The sequence below is a fragment of the Osmerus mordax genome, chromosome 18 (assembly GCF_038355195.1).
Source record: "Osmerus mordax isolate fOsmMor3 chromosome 18, fOsmMor3.pri, whole genome shotgun sequence".
Lineage (NCBI taxonomy): Eukaryota > Metazoa > Chordata > Actinopteri > Osmeriformes > Osmeridae > Osmerus > Osmerus mordax.
In genome coordinates this window covers 5,161,415-5,188,388 of record NC_090067.1, presented here as the reverse complement: position 1 = coordinate 5,188,388, position 26,974 = coordinate 5,161,415, and the positions used below count along the sequence as shown (strand labels likewise).

Sequence of the window (26,974 nt, the reverse complement as noted above, 5' to 3'; positions counted from 1 at the left end):
AAAGTCATTGATGTAAGTGATGTATGACCCAATGAATGATGCATACTATTAACACTGCAAATAAGACGCAAGAGGTTTTGGTCAAAAATCTGAAATTCTTTCATTTAATAGGCTACTCAAATATTCTGATTTTTCAATCAAATCTACTTCTAATAATAGGAATAATATAACTAAATAAATACATATTTATATATATATAGAATTCTTTTGTGAATGAATGAAGGAATGAACGTGATGCTTTAGCCTACTCTAAAACGTGTCAGAGATGCACTTGCAATTTATTTAATATGTTTTCATGTTTTATTCAAGAGCTATATTTCTCGGTGTTAAAACATATATGATGTTAAAATCGAGATTGTCTTAACAAGAGCTTGTCTTTTAAATTACTGTTGTAATTTCACTGACAGCCGCTCAGGCATTTTTGATATGCACCTAAATTGTTAGCGTCATGGAGGTCCTACACAATAAGGTAGTGTCGCACTTTTTGTAGCAAGTTAACGCTATTTAGCAAGCTAGCTTGCTAATGGAAGCTAGTGCTGAAACAATTGAGGAAATCCATTTTATTATATTTACAAATTGCAGTATTCAGTTGAATATAGTAAAGTATAGCATACCGGTGTGCTTTGATATTTAGCAAACAGAAAGAGATTATCTGGGAGATTATCTGACTGTTCGTCAACTGGTAATAGGGATTAACCAATTCACGTTAGCTATTTTTGCTAACGAGCTAACAACAATAACAGAGACAAAAACAACAGCAAATAAAGTGTGATATCAGGTACAATTGTTCATACAGTTTAGTGGTATCAGGTTTAAGTAATTGCGTGGTTATTTTATTATTATCAGGTGAGGTTGACAATAGAACTATCATTACAGTTCAGTAAATTTGCTGAAATTGTATCAACAACTCAGTTACACTATAGACTAACTAGTTCATGTGTTAATTATATCTATAATACAGACTAGTTGTTTTCCTTACAAACTTCCACTTCCCTTGTCTGCCAATATTCATCATGGTACAGTGATTATAGGCAACATAATTAGAAAAACTTGCACAACTGAGCTAGTAGAAGTCTGCGGGGGTTTGACTTTAGCTAGCTAACATTACCGGTGGTGCCTTTGATTTTGGCAGATAAATATGGAGGAGACAGGTACCATAGAGGTCACTGTTAAGACTCTGGATTCGCAAAGCAGGAGCTACAAAGTCCGTGAACAGGTATGACAGTCTGATTACTAGGCTACTTGGTCCTTCTTGAAGAACTGAGTTGGTTTGAAATAGTAAAGAACGCCGCTCTCATGCAGCATATTTCGTGCATACTTCCAAGTACATTGCTGTGAAAAATTATTTGCACCGTCAGCATTCGATTTTTAACATTGTGTGTGGTCAGATTTGTTTGTGGATTGCCATACTGTGTACATGGTTTAGGTGGTAGAATGGGCACAGTAGTTTGGTGTGTCTTGGATTTCTCTTGTGTTCAAAGCTTCAGTTATGCATCTGTCAGTAATAAAGCCTCTTTCCACGGGCAAGATGCAAAAGGATCCTGGAAACTACAAATGACTCCCAAACACATTTAAAGATCTTCAGTCTTATCTTGCCTCGGCTGAGGGGGGACTCTAGGTGTTATCGAACTTTCTTTAATAAATACATTCTTGTTCATGAATGGTCACTTTTATATATTCCTAGGTGTTAGTTTACACTGCTGACAGTGTAAAATGGATAAAAAAAATACAGAAAATCAGGGCAGACCCTTTCACAGCACTGTACTTGAGACATGTCAGCACCTATTTAATACTAAAGGAGGTGTTTGTTCTCAGCTGACAGTAAAAGAGTTCAAGGAGCACATTGCTGCATCGGTGGAGATCCCAGTGGACAAGCAGAGATTGATCTACCAGGGCAGAGTGCTGCAAGATGAGCGGACACTTACTGAATACAGTGAGGCTTGCGGGCACCACAACAAACAGCCCTATAGATACAGATGTATAGATGGATCGATCTATAGGTGGATAGATGGAGACTGATGTATGTTGCTTACACACACTGCATCAGTGGCCACCCTGTTCAGAGTCAGGAGACAATGGTCTCTTTCCCTTTCACTGTTAGAGATATTTCCAAAACATATCAGGGATTATCATCAGATGATTGGTTCATGTTGTCTAAAAGCTCTAATTGTGTTTTTTTGGGGGGGTCGCTCGTTTGCTTTCTTTCCTTCCTTTGAGACGTGGACGGGAAGGTGATCCACCTGGTGGAGCGAGCCCCGCCCCAGACCACCCAGTACGGCTCTGGGGGCGGAGGCGTGTCGTCCGGAGGGGCCGAGGGAGGAGCCAGCACCACCCACTCCTCCACCTCTCCCCAGGGAGGGCCCCATGACCGCAACGGAAACAGCTACGTCATGCTGGGAACCTTCAACCTGCCTGTCAACATCATGGACCCGCAGCAGATCCAGGTGAACCACCACGTCTGACTGGTTGTCCACAGTGTTTCATGAGTGCTTTTTTCTTTTCTTCATGTGTGCAGATCGATTAAGGAAAGTTTCGGATGGAAATGTCTCCTGGGAACATCTTGACAGTATTATCAGAAAGGAAGCTGCGTCCAGTTGCACACACACTTAACTCCCTTGTGATTGGGTCAGGAATATGAAAATCATAGAAATTCCAAATCTTCCACTAAGTCTTATGATCATTGAGAACACGTACACAATAACGTTGTTTTGCTGCTGTGGTAACCCCTCTGGAGGTCTAGCTGCATCGATCTGACTCAGCCTTGAGTGCTCCCCCTCACTACCGAGATCTGATACAATAGCAATAAATCAATCGACACCAACAGGGGCACTCACAGTTAGAAGGAATACAGTTTGCAACACGATATAGTACGCAGAGCTGGAGAAGGCTACATAACCAGCCAATTTTGTCTACAACGGTGTACTCCTTCTACAGAAGCCTGTTCCATAAAGCCGGTTTACCGAATAAGCCACGCCTATGTCAGTTAGTCAGACTCATTTCTAGTTCATTCGGTTCCATAAAGCCAGCTCAACGTATTTCGAACTCAGTTACGATGGCAACTTATGCTTCGAAACTAACCTGGGCAGGCTAACTGTCAGGCCCGTGTTGTTGCTCAACCAGACTTTCCTGTAACACTTACCCAACGGGAAAACGATGATTTACCAAGGAAACTCATTTTCTCATTCTCATCAGTTCAATATGTAGCCTACATTTATAAAAAATCAACTTAAATACATAAGCTACAACATTTAGCCTAATGCATTAAACAATGATGAACAATGATTTCAGAATGATAACCTACATAGACTACGTTAAACGTATGGCTGTATGGTTGTGATTTCAAATGTTTAGGCATCAGGCATATAGGCCTATCTCAATCTAAATGATCCTAGAATAATTATCATAGCTACATAATTGTTATAGCAATTGTAGGCAGTAGCCTACAATTGCAAATTGAACGTAAACATCTGTCCTCCATTTCCCCGACACAAAAACCATGTTAAAAAGTTAGGCTACTGGATAATTTATTGATTAATAGTAAGTTGTTTATAAAACGTTAAAAAAGAAGTCAATTTAGATGTGTTTAGCGGGTGTCTGTTTTTTTAATCAATGAAGTAAAGGTCTATAAAAAGGACCTCGACCTACGTAGCCTATCGTTCACGTCAATCATGGCCTGTCATTTTATTTTGATGAAGTGGTGGATGAGGGAGCTGCTTAAAGGGAACGTTGTTTCTGGAAGAAGTCACGTGGCCGTGTGCATTGCTTTTTACCGTGGTGGATCGATATCATCCATGTTCTACCTCTCGCGCTGCTTAAGAATAGGGTGCATGCGTAATTAGCTTGACTACTTGAATCTGACTTGAATAAGTAGGACTGCGTGAGCTGGAATTGGCCTTTATGGAACCGCTTTAGCCCCGCTTGACTTGTTGAGCTAATTCAAGTCAGGTTTGGGACTTGAATTAAGTTACTCCAGCCCTATCAATAAACACTGAATGAAGCCCAACTACATTACGAAAATAATCCAAAGGACAGACAAGTGCATGGTTTTATCTCTACTACTATCCACTGACCCAACCCTGTGATCACTCATGTGCTTGATCACCTCATTAGTAGACTAAAGAAAAATAAAATGCATGAGTTTTTCGAGATGTAAAGAGAATGAGGGAATCTTTAGAATAACTTCCTCATTTAGTGACCTCGGAGAAAAATACCTTTTTCGAACAAAGCTTTGCTTCAGGTTTACTCCAAATATAGCAACAAAGCCAGTGGCCTTGAGAGACACAGGAAGGTCTGTTAACATGTAACACTGTCTCTGTGTCGCCACGTAAAGACATCGGGCCAGAGAGGGGGGGGTGGTAGTGGTATCAGTAGGTCACAGGTTCACTCTACGTTGCTTTGAATTCAAAACCGACGCTAAAGAAAGGCATTATTTCATTGTTATTGAAAGAGCGTCGGGGCCCTGAGTGTCGGAGCAGGGCAGAGTCTTCTGTTTTACCTGCAGTTGACATGCAATTCAGCTTTTGCAATCTCTTAAGACGACAAAGACTTCTCGGCCCTCACAACGGGTGTCATGTGGTACGCTCCGAAAACAGTCTTCAGAGAGGTCCTTTAGATGGAGTCTGACGATCATGAACGCTTGGTTTGCAGATGTCGGTTCAGCAAATGATGGCTGGAGTGGGAGAAGCCGGGCGGAACACTCGAGTCAGCACCACCACGGGGGTAAGATCTCACTCCCGTCAAAGACGGATGGACGCCTGGCTAGACGTTCTGTGTACACTACCTTCATGGGATTTCGAAAACAGCCGAGCGCCGGTTGCCTTTGACAACGTTGTTTTCTCCCTTCAGGGCAACGGCTCCGTGGACGTGCACATCAACGTGGACCAATCGGTGCAGAGCGAGCCGAGGATGAGGCTGCAGTTGGCGGAGAACTTTCTGAGGGACACCCGGAGCCTCATCCACAGGCTGGAGGTACGCTCGCCACCCGCGACCCCCGGTGTCATCCGGCCCCCCCCTCAGGATTGTGTGGTGTGGTGTGGTCCGAGTCTTGACTGAAGGTCGATGTTGCAGGGTCAGCCCGGTGACACGCCGCCTCAAACGGAGGACACGTCCTCTTCGTCTTCCTCCTCGGCGGCAGCGGCGCAGCCCATGGACACCTCTTCTCCAGCCCCGCCACCTCCTCCGCCCTCATCCTCCTCTTCCTCCACCCAAACAGAGGGACCCCCCAACTCTGGTCCCAAGTAAGACCCCCGCGAAAGGGCGCCGCGCGCTTGGATCGCATTTGGTGAAAACGAGGGTCTCGTGGGGTCACGTTGACCCTTGTCGGTACCTAGAGGTAGCGATGCCACCTGACGGTCTGTCTCCCTGTCGCCCGCAGTCACCCCAGCCCAGCGGAGTTTGTGGAGGTGTTGGCCGAGGTGAGGAGGGTGGAGGAGAGGCTGCGGCCGTTCATCCAGAGGACCCACTCCATCTTGGGCGCCGCCACCTCAGCAGACTACAACAACAACGTGAGGAAACATCTGGCTCAATCGCTTTTTATCATCCTCATTATAATAAATATACCGTCTGATCAAATATACCCAAAATACATATTAGATAAAATATATATATATATTTTTTTAAAGGAGTCAAACTCCTCTGGTGTCCTAGCAATGACGAAAATAAGGGGCGGTGTTTATATAGACATTTGTGTATTATATCGAGAACACAATAGCTGTTAAGGATGCAGCACCTGACGCGCTGCAGCACCTGACGCGCTGCAGCACCTGACGCGCTGCAGCACCTGACCCGCTGCAGCACCTGACCCGCTGCAGCACCTGACGCGCTGCAGCACCTGACCCGCTGCAGCACCTGACCCGCTGCAGCACCTGACCCGCTGCAGCACCTGACGCGCTGCCTCTCTTCACTGTTCGTGTTCCCAGACCCAGGAGCGGGAGGAGGACCAGCGCGTTCTCAACTTGGTCGGGGAAGCACTCCGTCTCCTTGGTAACACTCTTGTTGCCCTTAGCGACCTGCGATGTAATCTCGCAACTCCGCCTCCCCGCCATCTGCACGTGGTACGGCCCATGTCCCACTACTCATCCCCTATCCTCCTGCAGGGTGGTATGCCCCACATCCCCATACCAGTAGGTTCTCTTTCTGGTCTTCATACATGGTTTCAGCCTGGCTCTGCAATACAGACAATACCATTTCCCTGTTGCAGTTAATATGTCTCGCCCACAGATAAACCTGGGAACCACGGTGACCATGACGTCCAATGGGAGGCAGGCAGCCGAAGGCCAAGCCCAGCCTCCTCAGGCAGGCGGCCAACCAGATCAACCGGGGCAGGGGCAGGCTCCGCCTCCACAGCAGTACGGAGTCAATCAGCAGGCCGGGCAGGGGGCACCACGTGTGATCCGAATCACCCATCAGACCATGGAGCCTGTCGTCATGATGCAGATGAACATTGACGGTGAGCTGTGGTCTTCATTTACATATGACATGTTTTAATTCTTCCTCATTCCAACAGAGAAAAGACCCTGAGTGATAACTCATTAGACTATTTCATTTCAAGTTCATTGAATCCCCTCTGATTTGGGTTTCTAGGAGAGACAGGAAGTGCTCCTGGACAACAGAACCCTCCAGTGGCTGGCCAGCCTGGTAAGAGACCCAGCCTCCCACCTCTCCAGAGAGGGTCCACACCACGTCAGACATGATGTGTCACAGAGGGCTTCACATGTGACCATAGAACCGCACCTACACCAACCTAAACCCTTTCAAAGATGTAGCACAGATATGCTCTATCAGTCCTGATTTGGAATGAGATTTGATCCTTCGGACGGTCTACTAGCCATGCCCTTGGATGACATCTGCCTGCGAGAAGGTCTGATGTGTGTGTGTCTGCTGTGTGTGTGTGTGCCCAGGAGCGGTGCCCATGCACATCCCGGGCCTTCCCCCTGAGTTCATGCAGGCCATCGTCCACCAGATCTCCCACCAAGCCGCCGCCATGGCAGCCGCCGCCTCGGCAGGTCACCCGGGGCAACCGCCAGCGGCCCCCGGCCCTGTCCCCAACCCCGAGGCCCCTACCCCCCCCCAGCAGCCCCAGGCTCGGGTGGTCATCACCCGGCCCCCGTTCTCCCCCCACATCCCCCAGCCCGTAGGGACCAGGGGTGCCACTATCAACCTGAGGGCAACAGCGCCCCCTGCTGCCGGCCAGCAGCCTGGACAGGTGAGACCCGCTCACTATACGTTCTCACGACGTATTTTATTTTAAATGATTAAAATGTATTCAAAATCAAATCAAGAATGATGCCACTGGCCTTACCACCCTGGGTTAGGGTTTGGTGGGCATGTTCATCAGGCACCGACAGGCTTCCGTTAAGCTTTTCTCAAGGGGGGGGGGGGGGGGGGGGGGGGGGAGGAGGAGGAATGTTTGTCCGGTACGGAAAGAGAACACCGCTTCTCGTTTATGGTTGCAGAGCAATGCACTCATCATGACCGCTAACGCCCCCACCACCACCACCACCTTCATGCCCCCCCCGTTCTGTTCCTCCAGCCCATCGCTCCCTCTCCTCTCACCCAGATGATCAGCGGTCTGGTCGGTCAGCTGTTGACGCCAGGCCAGCAAGGTGAGCAGCATGAAGTCATCCTCTCTCTCTCCGTATGAGGGCATAGGGTATTTGTCCAGAAGGGAAGAACTGAATTCATACCGAAATGAAGTTCACAGACTCGTTCACAGAGAAGTTGTCGGCTCTCGATCGAATCATTCCTTCGCTGTTGTTCCTCAGGTGCCGAAACGTCCACCTCCTCTTCCTCCCACTCCCACTCGTACTCCTTCTCCACCTCCTCCTCTTCCTCCTCCTCCGACTCCTTCTCCTCCACCGCCTCGGTCCCTTCCCCTCCGACGTTCGCAAACGCCTCCGGTCAGACGTCCACCCACACCCCCAGCACCGCGTCTGCGGGCCAGCCCCAAGAGGCCGCCCCGGACGCCAACCTGGCCCAGCTCCTGGGCTCCTTGCTGGGGGGAGCAGCCACGGCAGGGGCCCCCGGCTCTGGAAGTGCCCCCTCCATCACCGTGACTGTGCCCGGCGTGCCTGGTTTCTTCCAGGGCATGTCCGACTTCATACAGGTGGGTGTTGGGAGCTACGCGCCCCCCCTCACTGCGGGCTTCTGCACCCGAAGGATGCTGTGTTCGTCTTAGTGTGTGTAGTGAATAGATCTCCCTCCCTCCCCCCCTCTTCCAGGCTAACCAGCCCATCTTTTCCACACCTGGCCAGCCCCCTCCCCCCGGCCCTGGCACCCCAACCCCCCCTCAGACAGGCCCAGCCCCCACCCAGCCCGCCCAGCCTGCCCAGCCCCCCAGCGGCGGTGCGGGGGGGGCGGGGGACACCCTGAGCCCGGAGCTGTTCACGGGCATCGTGCAGGGGGTGCTCTCCACCATGATGGGCTCCCTGGGGGCTCCCCAGGGGAACAGCGAGAGCATCGCCCAGTTCATCCAGAGGCTCTCCCAGACCAGCAACCTGTTCACTCCAGGGAGCGGGGACGCCGTGGGTGAGTCCCTGTTGCCGACTCGTGTTCTGAATTTGACTATGTTCCAATAAGCTTCTTGTGATGTTGCAGAATGCTACACACACTGCCCCCATGCCCCGTTTGACCCCACTGGATATTATACATATCATAATTATTCAAAAATAATTGAATTTGTCGATGTGACAAATTTGTCAATGTGAAATACTTGTTCTATAGCCAACATGCCTAGCTTGTGTGTTTTGTAGCCTAGAGTTTGTTGCCAATGTCAGCTGGCCCCTGGTGAGCCGGGTCTTGTCCGTGTGTGTGTGTGTGTGTGTGTCAGGGTTCTTCGGTGACCTGCTGTCCCTGGTGTGTCAGAGCTTCTCCATGGTGGACATGGTGCTGCTGTTGCACGGCAACGCCCAGCCCCTCAGCCGCATCCAGCCCCAGCTCACGGGCTTCTTCACCGAGCACTACCTCCAGGGCCGCCAGCCCACCGACGCCAACATCGCCGTGAGTGACAAGGTCTCGTCCCCGGGAGCCGGCGCTCTCGCTGAGCGTAGCTAGCACCCCGCGGTTCCGCCAAACGTTTACGTGGCGGTTTTTTCGCCCTCTTTTGCAGACGGCGGCCGAAGACCTCATCAATGGTCTGGAGGACTACATAGCAGAAAGCTTCGTAAGTCGTCCATTTTCCTTTCTTTGACACAGACGACCCCGCGCCGCCGGGGAGGATGTACCGTACTCGCCGCAGGAGGGAGATGTGGGGATGAGAATGTAGCGTGACGTATTCATTTAGCAGACGCTTTCATCCAAGGCGTTGTAGGGGGCGGGATCTGAACCTGCGACCTCTTGGTCTGCAGTCACCAAAGCTAGCCCTCCCCCTCCCTGACACAGCGGTACGATGTCTTGTGTCGTTCCAGGCCACGGTGACGGTGCGCGAGGGGGTCGACATCATTCAGACCAACACCTCCTTCCTCAGGCAGCAGTTCACACGCATAGCAACCCACATCCTGCGCTGCACAGGTGCACCCGCGCTCTCTCTCTCTCTCCCACCCGCTTATCCAGGCGTGCTTTACGGCCGCGAACCGGCGAAATTCCAGCGGGCGTGTTTGACTCTGTGTGTGTGTGGTGTTCCTGCAGACCACATGTTCGGGCCCCGCCTGCTGCTGCTGTGTACCCAGGGTCTGTTTGAGTGTCTGGCCCTGAACCTGTTCTGCCTTCGTGGGGAGCAGAGGGCCCTGACGCAAGTCATCAACCACCGCATCGTCAGTACCCACACCCCCTACCCATACACGTGCAGCGTCTGTTGAACGTCTGTCGATGGGGACTGACTGTTGTCGTTCTGTCGCCTGCATGTGTGACGGTGTGTCGTGGTTGGTGGTGTGTTTGGCCTGATGAGCGTCCTCTCCTCTTGTCCCTCTCTTTCCGTGTCTTCCCTCCTCTCCTCCTCCGCTTCTCCTCTCCCGTTGTCTCCCGCGAGGCCTTCCCTTCTCTTCCTCTCTCGCCTCCTCACGTCTCCTCTCGTCTCCAGAGGAGGATGTCGGCGGAGGTCAACCCCAGCCTGGTCAACTGGCTGACCAGCATGATGTCCATGAGGCTCAACCTCATCCTGGAGCACAACCCCGTCACCGAGGACCACATCCAGAACTACGTCATCTACTCCCAGGTACCCCGACCCTGACCGCGTGGCCCCGGGCCTCAGACCCCGGGGGGGGGGGGGGGGCTCGTTCAGCGTGCACGCTAACAGGATGTTGTTGTTTGTCGTTGTGATGTCACAGAGCGAGCCCTCCCATAGGGCAGAGCCCGAGGCGCGTACAGGAGGCCAGGAGGCAGAGCCTCTGAACGTGGAGGTGGGTGTGTCTTCTCCTCTCTGTCCCGCCGTCTGATAAGCTTCCATAACTCTCCCTCTTAGTCAGCCATGTTCTGAACCTGCTGATTATTTATGGGGATTGTTATCTGTTAGAGGAAAGGTCTGTTGATAAGGAAATACTTAATGTTAGCCAGGGAGACAAAGTACAGTCATTTCAGCCAGGAGCTAGACGGCTCCCTCATCCTGGTCTTATCTTTACACTTTGGCATCTGTACGGTTTAACAGAACGTTCTAGAAACTCTCACATCCTCTGAGAAAGACTCATCTCAGATAGTAGGACCCTGCTGAGTCAATTGAGCTGTAACATGACGGTGAACACCATCTGGGAGCGAAAACAAAAAACCTCGAGTCGATACGCACAGCCTGTGTAGACGCTCTCTGTCATGGAGCTCAAACATGATATCATCAGCCCTGTAGGCAGGTCTAAGGGCTTGGACGGATTCTTCGTGAATAAACCAGCACGGTGTCCGCCTGTCTCCATCCAGATGGATGAGACTCTGTCCCCCGCCGCCGCCACCACTGCAGAGGAGGCCATGGCGTCTTCCGGCGAAGGCCGCGACCCCTGCACGGCCCCCCGAGAGGCCACGCCCTTCCGCAGGGTGTCGTCGGGGGAGTTGCGAGGAACCGCCGCCGCCGTGGCGCCAACCGGGAGGGAGGAGTCGGGGCTGGAGGCGGAGACTTGGGCCGCCGCCGTACCGCCTGTAAGAGCCCCGTCGCCACGACAGCCCCCGATTGTGTCGGCCTCGATCCGGTGTCCACCGGCAGCGGTTGTGTTGTAGCGCCTGAGGAAAATGCTAACTACTTTTTCCCGTGTGTGTGTGTGTGTATTTAGGAGTGGATGCCGATCATCAGGCACGACATGCTATCCCAGAGGAAGATCAAGACCCAGCCGCCTTTCTCCGATGCCTACCTCCACGGGATGCCTGCCAAGAGGAGAAAGGTGAGCGCTCCGTCTTGTGAAAACCCCTGTTTCCTATCCACGTCACACCACGCCCTGCCTGGTTTCACGTTGCTGTGTGAAGTCGCTTCTAGTAACCTAGTTACCCCCTATCTGTGTGTGTGCCTGACAGACTGCCCAGGGAGAGGGGCCTCACCTGTCCCTGTCCGAGGCCGTGAGTCGAGCCGCTCGCGTGGCAGGGGTCCGGCCCGTCACGTCCCCAGACAGCCTCCAGGGGGAGCTGGAGAGCCCCGAGCTACAGGAGGCCTACACAGAGCAGGTAAAACTGCATTACGTCTGCTCCACGCCCCCTCACATAGGTATGTGTGCTGTGTGACTTGGCCTCTGACATGACGTTTCCCCCCCGTTCGTCTTCATGTGAACACATCAGGTGAGGAGTGACCTGAAGGAGAGAGTGAGGGAGGATCCGGACTACAGTTCCCAACGTTTCCCCAACGCACACCTGGCTTTCTCCTTAGAAGACTCCTAGTTCTTGTCCATATCTCATTCTGTTCAATTAATTCACAACATTCCCACAGTTCCCCACTGGTTTTTCAACAGTCCCAATGACAGCTGATGGAATTCATATTTTGTCATTGAAGGAACTGCCATTGAAAATGCCAATTGATAAAAGTTTGCTAGCTGTCAGTGTAAAATGTACCAATCTTTCAACTACCACACCAATCTCTCAATGTTGTGACTCAAAGTAACTTTGTATCCACTCATCCAGAACATAGTGTTTTTTTAATTAATTGTATGTATTTAGGAGGCACTGTTGTAAATTAGCACAAATTGTACATTGTAATGGTGATATAAGTGCAAAACCTTTTCTTGTTAGAATCAAGTAACATGTTTGCCATGCCATAGATAAAACATTGTTTTTGCTTTTCTAGAGGTCAGAAGCCCAGATCTAGGCTTCTTGTTGATCGATAAACTAGAGGTGAGGATCATATTATAGGGCTTGTGTAACCTTATTTGTATGACAATTGTGTGCAGATATAGGGTACTCCAGTATGGTGGTGTTTTAGCCATTAATTATGTTGAAATGCATTTATTTTGGGAGCCTTTGATCAATGATCAAACCCCTATCAACGCTCCCTAAATGAGCACAGCTTTTTGATTTTAGAATGTGTTGTAAAAACTTGAATGCCAACCCTGTGCTCGTGAACATACTAACTGAAATAAACACATCAAGCTTGATGTAAGATCCACTGGCATTCAATGAGAAACTTAGGACAATAAAGAATTAAAGCCTGAAAGATCAATCCATTGCATTCTCTACTTTATTTGATTCACACAACCAGATTTCACACGTTTGGATTTATTCCAGAGCAAAATCTATAGATAGCAACACAGTACCAGACAAGGATTCAGTCATGTTACAATTTTACAGATTGACACCATAGAATATTAGCAGTGCTAGATCTAAACATTTGACATGCTTTGATTGCCCAATTTGATAAAGCACATAGCATGTTTCTAAGATTATATGTGACAACACTGGGTTAACAGCACTGATGCAAAGGCAAACTCAATCCTTCAGATTACACATACTCAAATCAGCATATTCTACATATACTTGCGTAACATGACCTTACGTCCATTGTAAGTCAGTTCAAAGTAGGCAAATTTCTTTCAAGAGTTACTGACTGGGGTTAACTTTGTCTTGCATCAGCTCTGACACCAAGTAAGGCTAGCCATAAGCCATGTGAACTATCTGTAAATCCTACGACTGGTGTCTGGCACACACTGCTAACATAAGTCTTCACACAGGTAACCTGGTATTGTATACATAAGGTGCTTGTCAGCAATGTGACATGAGGTTACCAACACAACAAGAAGGGTCTTAGTAAAGTCTTCACGGGGAGCCGAGAGTCACACATCATGCATCCTTGCTGGCATTCCTATGGCATTTTAATCAGCCTGGTGGATCTGCTTTGCCCCTCTGAACTGGCATGGAAAGAGGGAGGGCCCAGAATCCTGTCTACTGCCACGTCATCACCGGACTCTCCAGGACCGGTACTGTAGAATGGGGAGAGCCGCAATCATCAAATGAAACTATTTTCTTTCAGGTGGCACGCCGGCGTCCAAATATACCACTGTTCTCTGTGGAAAGTAACAATGCTATGTATCCATAAAGCTTGAACTGAACCTATTTAAATTAGAATGACGTGAATTCAACTTTATATACATTTGTATATTTTAACCACGTATGAACAGGCTTTGGACAATATACAATGAAGAATGAATGTATATTGTCTGTATAATGAATAATGTATAATGGTCATCAATGTGTGACCATGTATGAGGTAAGGTAAGCCTAAGATGACATGGTTCAACATAACAAGCAACTAGCAATGGATACTTTGTGCGTTTATAAGGACTTGATTGGATATTAAACACTGTGTCCTGCATTGCATCACAAAAATAACTCAATGCTTTTTTCTATGGGGCTTACAGTGTGCTACTTGGATGGTTTTGGAGAAAATGTGGAATAGTTTACATTTATTTTCAAAGTCAGCATAAATGAGTTGAAAACTGTTCAAGTGATCTCGGATGCATGTTTCTTTTACAACATTCTTTATCTGTTGTTCCTGCCACCAACATTGCAAAGATCCTTCTCTTTTTGTGCTTCTCCATTCTCTCTCTCTCTCTCTCTCACTTCTTGACAGAAAAAAGTGCCTATGAAGTGGCACCCCTCCCCCTCATTTCTCAGTCTCTCCCCTGTCGAAGTGAGGACAGCAGGAGGGGCAGCAGGTTGAGGGCAGGCCGGTGTTCCTCCACTCCCAGCGCCACCAGAGCCCCTGCCAGCAGTGAGCCCACCCTGGGCAGGATCGGGGGCTGGGCTTGCATCACCTACAGCACCAGGAGACAACCAAGGGAAAGATTGAGACGGGACACTTCCCCCGACGCAAAACACCTCGGATGAACACACATCGTCAGGGCAACTCACCTTTTCGACTTTGTGACAGCGTATGAGTCCGTCGTGGCCGACGTAAAAGGTGGAGAACGCATCGTAGGACCTGTGACGAGGAGGAGCAGTTAGCGGTAATTAGCACCGCTGCAACGAGTACAAATCAAAACACATGTCTCCACGGTGACGGGAGCGGCGCTCTACCTGTAGAGGTGGGACTTGTCCTTCCTGTAGAAGCGCAGCAGTAGAGAGTAGAAGGGCAGGCCCCTGACCCTCCAGCGGGCCCGGATGGTCCTGTCCTCCGCGTGCTTGGTCAGCTTCAGGACCTCCAGCCGGGCCTCAGCGTAGTAACACAGACACAGCAGCCGCCACAGCGACAGGCTCAGCTGGTACACCATGCGACCTCTGCGGAACCCAACCAAACAGAAGGCGGCGGAAACTCAGTGTGTGTGTGTGTGTGTCGAAGAGCGTGATTTATCCGATTACAAATCGTGACGTCTGCGAGTGGGATTTTTTACCTGGTCCTGGCATTAAGGAGGCCGTTGATGAACTCCACGTCGATTGAGTACATGCTGTAGTCGTGACTCTTTATAAAGAAACTAGGAAGCTGTAACAGAAGGGGTCTGAATTTTAAAAAAAACATCAGACGACAGCGACAATCCTCAGTCTGCCTGGTCAGATTCTGCAGTGCATTTGTGGCTGTTTATGCCGCAACTCAAACAAACGGTCGAGAACTAAACATCCTTTTCATTCTTACCTCTATCCTCAGCTTTTCATACATCAGGGACAACTTCTCTTCTCCTTCGCTGTCGCGTTCACTGTAGTTCTCCATATGCTCCCTCTCAGCGTGGCTACACAGCGAGGAAGGCAGCAACAAAGCAAGGTCCCGAGAACCACTGTCAAATCTAATCCCATGTTCTGACTGGTCCCCAAAGCCAGGCAAAGGCTCCATATCGGGGCAGTGGAAACAATAGAAACGCGAGCCGTACATGAACGGAGCTGGACACCCCTCAGCTTCAAACAGGCTTCTGAAAGACCCCCTCTCCCTCTTTTCCATATCTCCATCAACCGTTCCGGAACCTTCCACTTTCTTTCCGACACTTATGTCATCTTCCCTGCTACCGTCCACAGTGGTCAGGAAGAGAAACTCCATGGGCCTATTGGGCCCGGAAGCCAGGAGCTCTCCTATTTTCATCTGCCCAAACAGGGGGACTTCCACCAGAGTGTGCTGGCCGTCGTACTCCCCTGGTCCCACCAGTACACAGACACTGACAGAGTCTTCCCACTCTTCCTCCAGGCCATTTGTCCTCTGGGGCTGGCTTGAATGGTGGAAGGGGTGTGAGAGGGCTGGCTGCTTCACGTTCTGGTACCTCAGACTGTTGGGAGGCAGCAGGGCCCAGGATGCACTGCTCATATGTCGGCTTTGTCCATTCCACTGTGAATCAAGCATCTGAGAAAATGGAAAAAGAGGATTGAGGTTAGTCAGCTTGTAGATTTAGGTACTTTGGTACAGTCTGAAATGAACGATGTGTACCCAATGTGTAAGCAATGCAAATGAACATTTTACAATTACAGTTTTATTATAAATCCTTCACAGCGGTTGATTGTTAAGCAGAAGGGTTGAATATCTAGGAGAGCACAATACCTGTGCAAGACCCCAGCCCTGCTGCTTGATTGGCTGCCTGCTGCCATGGCTCCTGACATATCCCACCCAGAAGGAAATGCACCCTCTGCACACAGCCATTCACGTCCTGGGACACGGACAACCCCAGTCACCAGTTCACCATCCCACTGCAACGTCAAGATGGTGAAGATGGACCTGCCTGTTTTCTTCTTACGTCTCCCGTGGACCCCTTATTCAGGTTGTACTCCAAAGTGTTCTAAGGGGAAAAGTAGCACACGGTACAGAAAACAGACAGTGCTCACGAGTAGATCATAAACTCGTTAATAGAAAGGCAGAACTTAATCCGTTATACGTGCATTTACATATTAGACAACTACTTTTTTCCCGTTGACCTTACATTAAAGTTCGAGACCCATGCGGGTAGCAAGCTTCCTAGCACATGACATGCCGAACGTGAGTGGCAGCAGCAGACCATAATTGACACAAGGCACAAGATCGTAATTGACTGGACGTCTCTGTAAACTTGCTTTATTGCTGGCAGAATCCAGCCAGTGGGCTTGCTTGCAAGCTAGCTAGCTAAAGAGATAGTTGGTCAATGGCATCTGAGACTTAGCAAGACGGTATTTAAGACAAACAAGACCCATGTTAGCCTAACTGTTTAAACTGGTTTCTTGCACGTTTGCACATTCAGATCTGTAATATGACTGTCTAGCAGTCATATTACTTAATGTGTTAAGAAGGTTTGTGCTCCTATGTGACTGAAAACAATACCAAACACGTTAGTCTAACACTAATAGTCACGGTGTGGGTACCAAGACATACAAATTAAGTACCATCATTAGAGCTAGCTAGCAAGCGAATAATACGGCATTCCAATGTATAACAGACACCTGGATAGCTAGTTACGCTAGTTAGCAAGTTGTTGCTAACACATTACAGTAACAGCACACAGTATGTTTAGACTAGAGCTAGCTAAGTTAGCATGAATACCTGTCAGAGGCAATATAGTTGATGGTATAAAGACGATGCAATGGCGCCGTTACAGATTCACAAGGATACTTCTGCCCGATGTAATCTATATCTGATATATCGTGTTTACTTGATAAAATAAGAAAGCATCACAAGTTATACAAATGTCATTCTCTCCCAATGTCCTTGTCGAGTAACACGCCTCACGCAAGCTGACGTTTCCAGAAGGAAAGAGACGCCAAGCTAAAATATCCAACGAGAGTTGACTACAGCAGTCAAAATCTCTTTAGTACTTTCAACATCATGTACCTTACTAAACAAAATGTTAATGATCTTGAACGATTAATTGTGTTACCAAGCTTTAACGAGGCACGGTACAATTTTCAAAATGTAAACGATAAAAAAAAAAAAAAATACGGAATTAAACTACAATCCCCATAAAAATGGGCATCGACTTGTTAAAATGCTGCCTCCATTGTTGTAGTTTGTTTAGCGACTTCTGTGGGTTCAAACTGTATGAAGCTAGGGATATCACAGGTGAATGCGTGGTGCAATTTCGGACCAAAGTATGACTTTCAAGTAAGTTTTCTATTTTAATATCTGACATGAAGAATTTTTATGAAAATAATTTTGAATGCCGATGGGTACTGTCCATATGGTACCGTCGGTGACGTTATCATGAAACGGAATTGACTTTCTACGGAACGCTGTAGAACAGCTCTCATTGTTGATCGATATAATAAACTGTTAGTCGCGTGTATATGCTTTAAAATTGTCATTAAGTTCTTCACAAGCTGAATAATTAAGGGTAAGCATTGTTTTATGTTTGACTTTATACCGTTATTGTCAGTTTCGAGTATTTATTTTGTACTTTCGATTTCGAAGCTGTACAGCATAGGGCTACAGTAGTCTAGCTAACCTACGTCTAAAGTCTTGTGACCGTCTTTCACTTAATGAGCAAGCTATTTGTTCAGTGCCTTTTAAAAATATTATATTGGTGCCAAATATTTGTTGTGATTTTTGTTGTTGTTGTTTCCAACCCACGTCTTTACAAGATAACATCCGGCGGGACTTTATTTTTCAACGCAATGGCGTAAGAAACTTCAGTCTATTGCAACCCAACCATCGATAATTTTATCGAAGCCAATAGGCCTAGAAGTTGAAGTGAGAACCCGTAAAGCAATAGTCTGTATTGTGCTTCTTTCAGGTCTCAGTTCTTAAAGGAGTTCAGAAGTTGTGGGGACATACCTGGTAAGCCTGCCTGTTGTTTTTGACACCAAGCAACATTTTCTTCTCAAATATGTTGCAGCAGTCTAATTTGTCTATTTGCTCCTTTGACGACTAGTCTGAAAATGGTCTGACATTTACATTTTTATGTCATGCTATGTCAAATGTTATGATTTACATTTCGTTTAACATAGATGCCTTATGGCTAACCTTCTACAGATCCAAGGCAACTGATGGTTTTGACAAGCCTGGTGTCCAAAAACTTGAATGTAAAGATTCCACTGAAGAACCCTGATGGTTGTAGTTGGAGAATAGGAGGCTTAAAGGACACCATCTACGATGAGAACCCTAAGGAGGTAGAGGAGTGGGAGAAATTCTACCTGCCAGAGTATGTGAAGATGGAGGTCCTGGGAACTGTGGAGGACATCCCCTGCCAGGGCACCCAGCTGGTCATCGTGGTGGGTGAAGACAGGAACATATATGGGCATGATGGAGAGACCCTGCACCTTGTCGCCAGTAGCATAAAGGAGCTGTGTACCTCTGGGATTCAGTACCCCGGCATCAAGACATTCTACAGAGGGGAGTGCTTCAAGAACATGGTGAGTGAAAGTACAGTAATGAAACATTTGAGTATTAATTTAGCAGATGTTTTCATATAATGATATGTTTACATAGTGCATACACAATCAAATGACTGTGGCAACTTAGTGTGGTGGAACCCTGCTGAGTTACAGTGAGCTTGAACACTCCTCTCTGGTAAATACTGGCGGTTGATGTATGTGTCAGTATCAAAAGTTAGCACTGGCCCACATGGTGATTCTTTTCTGATGATCTTGGCCTGTTGTTCCTGGTTTTGATGCGTGCAGACGGAAATGGACTGGGCAGCTGTGAGGAAGGGCAGTGTGGGAAGACAACTGGATTCGGACCACAAAGCTTTAGTGAACTCAGCCAAGTCTGGCATCATGCAGCGTCTGGCTGAGATCAAGAGGCAGCGCCAAGGTAGGAGAAGAAGCAACTCAACCAGTTACACCTTTAGAGTGTTTGACTGGTAGTGTTGGAGATCACCTGATCACGTGCCTTTTACTTGTGTCATTACAGGGGATGCCTCCAAGTTAGAAAAAGAACCACCAACACTTCCTGTTTTTTAGGAAAACGAACCATGGCAGATGACATCAGTCTATTCTATGATGACATTGACTCTCCAAGAAGACACGTTATTCCTGCTTATCCTCTGACTCACTTATGACTGATGTAGCTATTCAATAGCTATCAATGGCCTTCTATCCTAGCTTCTTGTATCTTGTTATTTTGATCATATGCCAAGTAGAAGAGACCAAGCTGGTCCATACTTTGAAGCACACGCACTGTGGAATGGGACGTTGTTCTATTAACTGAGCTCAGATATATTGTATTGTATGTATATGCCACCATTATTAATAAATAAATAAATAAACTACTGCTCATGCTACAGCTCACTGTGGCAGTAGTAGATGTGTCCTTGTGGTTTTGCTTCCTGAAATCTATCATATGTCAAGTAGAAGGGATATTTTCATAGAACAGCAGTACACACTTGCTCACAGCTCAGTCAGTCCCACTCCTTTACACACAACTGACCTCATGTATGTACATTCTCTGATCAGGTATTATTCCTGCACTGTTCTATGTACGCACTATTTAGCCTACAGGGTTCAAATTCAGCTCACGCCAAGTTCCACCTTATGCTGCTGCTTACATTGTATCGTTGGTTCCAGCCCACACCCCGATTCCACTCCTGATTTGGTGCAAATTGCCTCGTGCATGCAGTCTCACACCCCCCGTTAAGTTACAGATAAAATATAAAATATGAATGTACATTAATGCAATTGAAGACGTTTCTACAGAACCACCATGTTAGTTACTATATGTGGCGTTATGTATAGGCTACATACCACAGGGTATAGGGACTGTAGTCAACCATACACAATTTTGCCTATTGAATTTGTATAGCCTACTGTCTGTTGAATCATATTTAATCAATGATTCACACAAACAGGAATGTGAAGGATCTGCAAGAACATTGGGAACTGAAACCAGAATAGTTTTTAATATATTTATTATGTCTTCACAATACAAACAAGGTACAAAATAAGGCTCTGAATATAACAACACTTGTTCAGTCTTCGGTTGAGCACATCCAATATCAAAAGAGAAAGATCACAGTAAACCAAACAAAGAAAAAGCAAGAATAATAAAATAAACATTAACAAATAAGATTAAATAACTGGCTTTTTAAATTAATTTATATGTATCCAGAAGATAAATCAATTTGAGGGCTTTCTGGTTTCATGTTTAACGTTTCCTGTCATGACAAGGGTGTTGCCCACAATTTTACTTTCATTTTCTCTTTCTCTCATGTACTGAAAATGGTAAGTGCTGCTGCTACTTAAAAAATTATATCCAGAAGAAAAGTATTCGATAACTTTAAAGTCAGCCATTCCATACAACAGTGTTTTAAAACATTGTGCTGTAGATAGCCAAGAATTTGTATCAATTACAGTAGAAAAGCAAGAATAGGAGCCAAGCTTCTATTCTATTCAACACTGTTTGGCACTGGTCAGGACAATACACAGTGGCATTTGTTGAAGTCTTGACTTAACATTCCTGTTAATCTAATCTGTAACGATATAATATTCCCAATTTATCAAATGAACTGGAAAGAATGATTGACTATTGCTACTTCATGCAATTATTAACCTTTTGTGCTTCATTCATGGCTTCTCTCTTTTTCAAATGTTGTTTACATTGCTTGTTGTGTATTACAGGAGACTTTGGAAAAGAGGTAGGCAGTGATCATTAACAATGTTATACACTCTTCATCTCCGTTCATCACACAGTCAATTAAACATATCAGATTTGGTATAAGTTTGTTGTTGGATATGTTTGTGGATATGTGAATGTTTGTATTACTATGGATTTTTTTTGTAGGGCAGAGGAATATCTGCAGGCAAACAACAGTTTCAGACATAATGCCTTCAAGTTCATTGAATTCATGATTATGTCTGGATGTCCAGACATATATATTGATGAGGTAAAGTAAACACAGTCCACATTCCTTAGTGATGATACACAGCTGAGATGCTTCTCTGTGCAAATCAGCTACCCCAGGGATTACCACTGTAATAGCTGACAAGTTAGAATACTTTTTATTTATGTATTCATAGTAACTATGAGCCCTCACAACTTGATTGTTGTTTTGTCTTTAAGATAATTCACAGCATCCTTTTCTTGGGCCACATTTTGTACCTTGAGACCGGTATACAAGAGTACACTCCAGAAGTTGTTTTGGATGACATGTATGACGAAATTAAAAGTGTCTTCGAAAGACCCATGGTCTGTTACAAAACAGAACTGCCCAAGCGGACCCCATTCTCTTGTGTCCTTGATATGGTGAGTTTTTCTGTTGTATCATATCAACATGATGCTGAAGTGTTGTTTTGTTTCGTATTTGAGTATGTGTTACTTTGTATTTGACATGAACCAATAGCATTTGATGACAGTTTCCTGTCTTTTCCAGTTTGTTCACAAATATGGGACAGACGATGAGCAGCAAATAGTGAAAAAGTTGGGTGAGCAGGTCAAAGAATTGGAACTGAAGGATGGATACAGTTTGTGTTCCTCCACCATCTGTGTCTCTCAGTACCTGAAAGGAAAAAAGTACTACGGAGCGTCCATGTCCGCCGCAGGACGGACCGCAGGTAGAATCATGATAGCGGTGTCCTGTCTACATACCTGGCACAAATCTGTGTCCGATGCTGTGATGTCCTACTTCCCAGGAAAAAACAAGAGAAATGATTTTAATGGCACCTTTAAACTCCCTGACTCTGTCAGTTGTTGTGCTTACAGCCTCAGGAATGGAGAGGTTATACCTCCCTGCAAATCCTGTACGGACCTGTTTGGTCTGACAACCACAGACACGACCAATTCCAATAAAAGGTTTGTCTATGGGAATTGCGCAGAGGCAGAGAGTGTAAGCAGACTACTGACAGGAGAGCAGGGGGTTGCCAGTGAGATTGCCAGGCAGGTGGAAGCATCACCCTTATACGCTATAAAGAGGAAACATGTGGTGAGCCAGGTACCTAAACAGCTTCCAAATTTAAACAACTTCACTTGGGTTTTGGGGGTTTACTATAACCCTAATGAGTGATTACTGTATCCTTAGGAATTCTTATGATTAAGGCTGTACAGTTGAAATTATGAAGAAATTATGTATGCCAAGTACATTAGGTGAAATCTCATTGTAACTTAATTATGCACATAATTAGATACCTATATGAACATGTTTTATTCAAATGTAACCAATTATTTATTTAAGCACTATGAATGTAATCATAAAGTATAAGTTCTGTCAAAGTCTAGTATGCTGAAACAATAAATGTAAGCTATAAATGGCTATAAATAACTTTTGCATTTGTTGTTTAGTCTCTTTGTGGCGGAATGGCAGCAAATACCGACAGACACAATGCCAAAGGAGTGGGTAGCTGTTGGGGGGAGGAACATCCATATGAATGCCCATGGCTTTGGAACAAACTCATATTTAGATGTGATGGTCAGATGTTCACAGATTATTTTCAGTTCAGCCACCAGTAGGTGTCAGCGTCCTCTCTTGGTCATAGACGATTCTGTTGCAGATGTCTGTGGTGGAAAGTGGAAACACATTTAGTTTAACAATCTCATAGAGACAGAAGTGTCACACTGTGGTGTCACACTTGACACATTCAGTTATTTGCTTTTCATAGGGGAGCTGTCGTGACAAAGTGCAGCTTCTCAGAGAAATCGGCCACACGCAGATGGACGTCAAACTCCTCAAGTCACTGGTCTTCTGAGAGTTCAGGGACTTTGGGTTTGTGAAGGAAGACGTCTTATCATCTTATCATTTCCACCTCCGACAGACCTATCACCTCCCTCCCAAGAGCACGGCTGCTCAACAAAGACAGGAAGCCCGATTTCCATTTCCTGACGGGATGACTTCCTGTCCTCACAGGAGATGTGTGGGAAAAATCTGAAAGAAACAGGAAGCAAAGATAAATCAGTCTTGTCATCAATGCATATTGTTGCTAGCTTCACCTCTCACCTGCAAGTAAGTGACGCAGTAAGGAGTGCAGTCTGGTTAAAAGGGAGGGTGTGTGGATAATGGTGTGTGTGTGTGAGAGAGAGACTGAGAAAGTCCAATCCCATTGTTTGTCATGGTCATTTGATGGAGTCAGGTCTGAATCTGGGGTCCTAAAGGCCAAACTGGGAGACATGTTTAAGGCAAACATTTCTGAATGGTGACTAATTGCTTTATTTTGGGGTACTGCGTCACAAAGGGCTTGTCTGAGCTTCCCTGCCTTCCGTTCTCCAACAACATGTTTGTTTTCGTGCGTATATTTGTGTGGGCAACTGTTACCAATAGGGAAATCCTGTCAGACTCCTCACCCCATTTCCCTTACAGCACAGGCATTTGGTGATGTTCAAGATTCCAAATGTTAATTTGTTTTTAACCTGTTGCCTAACTTGAGGTCCCAATATTTGTTTAAAAGGTCATTACTGATGGACATAGCACCAACACCAGCAATGTGTGCACACATGCACACACACCCACATGCAGATGGTTGCATTTACATCCTAAAATCTGAAAGTTGCCCTTGGAGGTTGTCTCTGGAAAATATGAGTAATGCTTGTTTGGCAAGTGATCTCTGTCCAAGTGTTTATGCAGCCTTTGTTTAAGTGAGCAACCTATCATTTACGTTGAAGTGAGTCACATGGTCTGCTCACATAACATGGGTTTGTATGGATTCTTTACATAATCGCCCATCCAAATATCTGATGTTAAGACGTATTTCTGGCCAAAACAGATGTGCCCCATGAAAACTCCTTTCCACATGTCTGGTGAGTGTGTGTACTATTCTTGGTGCTCCACACAGCATGCAACTTATTTAGTATCTCTCTCTGGTATGACTGCCTGTGTCCACTCAGATAGTGGGACCAGACATACTCAACATACTTTCTGGGAGGTCACATTATGAACCAATGAATTCATTTGTGTAAAAAAACCAACAAAAGGGATCGTTTAGGGGGGAATAAGCAACACAGCGGTTGTTTTATGTTTTGTAGTGAAAAAACTGTCCTGCCTTTTTATTATTTACAGAACACATTGTAGATGTTTAGTGTTAAATAGAAGTTATTTTGTGGGTTGATGTAATGTTTAGTGTTTCTGGAGAAAATTATGTGTATGCTGAAACCTAGTGTCACATTTTGGGGAATGTGCTTGGGCATGTATATGTGTGTCTGTGTGTATATGTGTCTGAGTGTGTGGGTGTGTGCGTGTGTTGGTGTGTGTGTGGAGGGGGGGGGGGGGGGGGGGGGTGTGTGGCTGCAGTCACAAGGGAGAGTAGCTCAGCAGGAGGTTCGTACCTTCGCTGTACCCGACGGGAAACCACTTCCCACAATGCTGTTCAGCTTGGTCAGCTCTGAATCAAAGACTCAACTGGTCCTGACGGACATTTCCATATTACTGCCCTGTAACAAAGCAGAGAAAGTAGCACAACGTTCCGTGTGTGTGAATGGGACTAGACCTGCCCCACTCAGACACGGTGGCATTCTGCACCCTATTGAAGACAGATTCCGCATCAGACGCTTAACAAACAAAAGACATGTGCATGTTTTGTTTTTTGATTACGTTTTGTGTCGTTATTTTTAATCCTTTTCCCCTTTAAACATGTTGTGTAAGCTTATAAGGACCTCTGAGAGTTGTTTAGCAACACAGACAGCTCAGGGCCAGCGGAATGTCAATTTCTAATTTAGGAGTCACGCTACTTTACAGCCAATTGTGTTCCAGCAATCCTTTACCAGCCAATTGCCTTTGGCAAAGCGGGCCTTCCACCTAGTCAATCAAACTTGAGCTGGAGGAAAGGACGAATGGGGTGTGGTTTCTCACATTCACATTTATTTTGGAATGTTACCCATTGCAGCTTTAAGGCTAGATATTAGGAATATGTTGAAATCCACTCCACTGAGAGGCCTAAATTGGGCCTACGCGCCCGTAAAGCTGTCATACACAAGAGGAGGAGAACAATAGAGTGTAATAGCGCAGGCCTCAGGCAGAGAGATAACAGGCTGGGATAATCACCCCGGAGGTCTCTATATTTAGTGGTTCCCATCATGATGGCTGTGGATGAGAGGAGAGCGAGGCTACATACCCCAAACACTTGTTTCAGCATGTGAAGGACTGAACAGAGACAAACTGTGGAATCAGGGCTCCAGGATTGGGATTCAAGCAAGTATACTCTGTTACTATACAGTATTTACGTGCGTGAGCTCGGACTAGGCACTAACACACACTTTATTGTGTGCTACCATTAACTACAGCCTTGACCTTTGGGTGGAAGGGCACGGGGGCCGTTCCCCCTGCTCTCCCAGTCCAACACACCTCTCATAAAGAACTGGATACGAACCTTTACCTCCAGTACGCCACCTCATAAAGCTGTATACAGGCTTAGCCTTCAGAATAGGAACAGAGAAAGAAAGAGGGGGAGGGAGGGAGGGAGTCAGGTTGGTCAAAGAGAGAGAACATAAAGTACAGTACATACAATAATTTATTTGGGATTTTAAAAGATTAGACTTACTTGGGTCTATTACAAAGAACAGTTGTGCCAGCAATGCACATTTCTCAATTGTATTCACAAGGAAGACAAATCGCAGTTTACTTCAAACTGCCAGCCCTGAGGTAATATTGTCTCACCGGTCATTGACAGACAAGATCAACAGCACAGCACACCTCACCTTAAATGCCTCCTAACTCAATCCCTGATAGGTTTACTCCTCTTGCTCTGTCTTGTCACAGGATATTTTCTCTGCTGATTGGGGCACAGTTTCACTGCCCTATTTCTATTGGCTGGATGCCAGGGTGCTGACCCAGGGTGCTGAGAACCAGAGTGTCTGTGTCAACCCAGAGGCAAACTACATTGCTGTCAACCAAACACTAACCTCAACTGTCGCTGTGAGTGTGTGTTTGTGTGTGTTTGTGTGCGGTGTGTGCAAGGAGCGCAATCATGTAAGTATCGTTCACGCCTCCATGCGCTGCGTGTTTACGAACAGTGTGTGCAGCTTTTTCAGCACAGCATTTTCTCAGTACTGAGGGGAAACGTACCAGCGCAAGAGCACAAAAGGTGACGCAGGGTATCAGCGTGTCGAGAACTTGCCCGCACTCTTCTCTTCCAGGCCCTTCTGTGTTTCTCGCCTTGCTGTGGGACATGAGGGGGGTCAGCACTTGGACAGGTGCCACACCAGGAGACGACGCTAGCTGGTCCCTTTCAGCACTCTCTTCTTCCCCCCCTTCAAATCCTCCCCTCTCCCAACTCTGTTCCTCTCCCTTATTCAGTTCCTGTTGTTCTGGGAAGAAAGACGTTTGACATGACGTGGAATTAACGGGGGGGTGCTCTCAGTGAGGTTCAGTTGTGTGTCGCTGATCCTGACATGGCCATTATGGAGCCACTTACGCACACTCAATGTTGCATCACCCTCTGGCAGAGAGCAGGGAGATTAACCTTTCTCTGACACCCCGAGGAGCAACGCATGCTGTGTGTTGGCCCCACACTGGTCTGGAATATAGGTTTGAAGGAGGTCCATCGTTGCATCATTTTTTTTTCTGTTAAAACTGAGATTCTGGTCCAGAATAAATATCTCTCCCTAGCAGCATGCATCTGCGCATTGGGATTTGCCACATACACATATCCACACTGAAGAACACTCATGCCGGATGTTACACCAGGAGTACCATCACATATGCAGGTTATCACAAGACCTGGTGGCCATGTTCTGTATCCAGGATGAAGATACAGAGGAGTACACAGGAGAGGGTAAGATTAGAGAGAGAGAGAGAGAGAGAGAGAGGGGGGGGGGGGGAGAGAAACCGAGGGAGAGAGTGGGGGA

At 46.7% G+C, this 26,974-nt stretch overlaps 3 protein-coding genes and 2 long non-coding RNA genes across 14 annotated transcripts; 3 read left to right on the top strand and 2 right to left on the bottom strand.

Moving 5' to 3' along the window:
• Window positions 1-570: 570 nt before the first annotated feature.
• On the top strand, window positions 571-12,550 carry bag6l (BCL2 associated athanogene 6, like). Of its 5 annotated transcripts, none has more exons than XM_067255252.1 (25): window positions 571-778; window positions 1,133-1,216; window positions 1,816-1,933; window positions 2,218-2,444; window positions 4,648-4,719; window positions 4,846-4,968; window positions 5,068-5,237; window positions 5,375-5,504; window positions 5,919-6,122; window positions 6,220-6,448; window positions 6,583-6,636; window positions 6,900-7,204; window positions 7,532-7,604; window positions 7,764-8,104; window positions 8,253-8,526; window positions 8,828-8,997; window positions 9,107-9,160; window positions 9,405-9,507; window positions 9,625-9,749; window positions 10,016-10,150; window positions 10,263-10,334; window positions 10,840-11,055; window positions 11,187-11,294; window positions 11,425-11,571; window positions 11,683-12,550. In XM_067255252.1, exons 2-25 carry the CDS (start codon window positions 1,139-1,141, stop codon window positions 11,779-11,781), a joined length of 3,627 nt encoding a protein of 1,208 aa, XP_067111353.1. In that variant the 5' UTR covers window positions 571-778; window positions 1,133-1,138; the 3' UTR covers window positions 11,782-12,550. The 5 variants fall into 5 exon arrangements, with proteins under 5 accessions (XP_067111353.1, XP_067111352.1, XP_067111350.1 ...); XM_067255251.1 differs by having other exon boundaries at window positions 8,828-9,009; XM_067255249.1 differs by having other exon boundaries at window positions 8,220-8,526; window positions 8,828-9,009.
• Window positions 12,551-12,556: 6 nt separating this feature from the next.
• c18h6orf136 (chromosome 18 C6orf136 homolog) lies at window positions 12,557-17,001 on the bottom strand. Of its 3 annotated transcripts, none has more exons than XR_010878869.1 (8): window positions 16,820-17,001; window positions 15,851-16,085; window positions 14,963-15,655; window positions 14,724-14,812; window positions 14,410-14,610; window positions 14,245-14,314; window positions 13,795-14,147; window positions 12,557-13,313 (listed from the first exon to the last, which is right to left on the bottom strand). XR_010878869.1 is itself a non-coding variant. In XM_067255255.1 (7 exons), exons 2-7 carry the CDS (start codon window positions 15,947-15,949, stop codon window positions 14,004-14,006), a joined length of 1,296 nt encoding a protein of 431 aa, XP_067111356.1. In that variant the 5' UTR covers window positions 15,950-16,085; window positions 16,820-17,001; the 3' UTR covers window positions 12,557-14,003. The 3 variants fall into 3 exon arrangements, 1 of the variants encoding a protein (XP_067111356.1); XR_010878870.1 differs by having other exon boundaries at window positions 13,954-14,147; XM_067255255.1 differs by having other exon boundaries at window positions 12,557-14,147.
• Window positions 17,002-17,473: 472 nt separating this feature from the next.
• Window positions 17,474-19,528, top strand: LOC136962276 (uncharacterized). 3 transcript variants are annotated; one of them, XM_067255994.1, is made up of 6 exons: window positions 17,474-17,606; window positions 17,854-17,891; window positions 18,006-18,049; window positions 18,245-18,624; window positions 18,892-19,024; window positions 19,124-19,528. In XM_067255994.1, the coding sequence occupies exons 2-6, from the start codon at window positions 17,887-17,889 to the stop codon at window positions 19,171-19,173; spliced, it is 612 nt and encodes a 203-aa protein (XP_067112095.1). In that variant the 5' UTR covers window positions 17,474-17,606; window positions 17,854-17,886; the 3' UTR covers window positions 19,174-19,528. The 3 variants fall into 3 exon arrangements, with proteins under 3 accessions (XP_067112095.1, XP_067112096.1, XP_067112094.1); XM_067255995.1 differs by lacking the exon at window positions 17,854-17,891 and having other exon boundaries at window positions 17,517-17,606; XM_067255993.1 differs by lacking the exon at window positions 17,474-17,606 and having other exon boundaries at window positions 17,630-17,891.
• A 1,221-nt stretch (window positions 19,529-20,749) lies between these two features.
• LOC136962208 (uncharacterized) lies at window positions 20,750-22,475 on the top strand. Its single transcript, XR_010878893.1, has 3 exons — window positions 20,750-21,092; window positions 21,269-21,451; window positions 21,579-22,475. It is a non-coding gene; the product is annotated as an uncharacterized lncRNA (long non-coding RNA).
• LOC136962209 (uncharacterized) lies at window positions 22,185-26,334 on the bottom strand. Of its 2 annotated transcripts, none has more exons than XR_010878894.1 (4): window positions 26,193-26,334; window positions 25,498-25,543; window positions 24,458-24,562; window positions 22,185-23,033 (listed from the first exon to the last, which is right to left on the bottom strand). It is a non-coding gene; the product is annotated as an uncharacterized lncRNA (long non-coding RNA). The 2 variants fall into 2 exon arrangements; XR_010878895.1 differs by lacking the exon at window positions 26,193-26,334 and adding an exon at window positions 25,669-25,713.
• Between the last annotated feature and the right edge of the window lie 640 nt (window positions 26,335-26,974).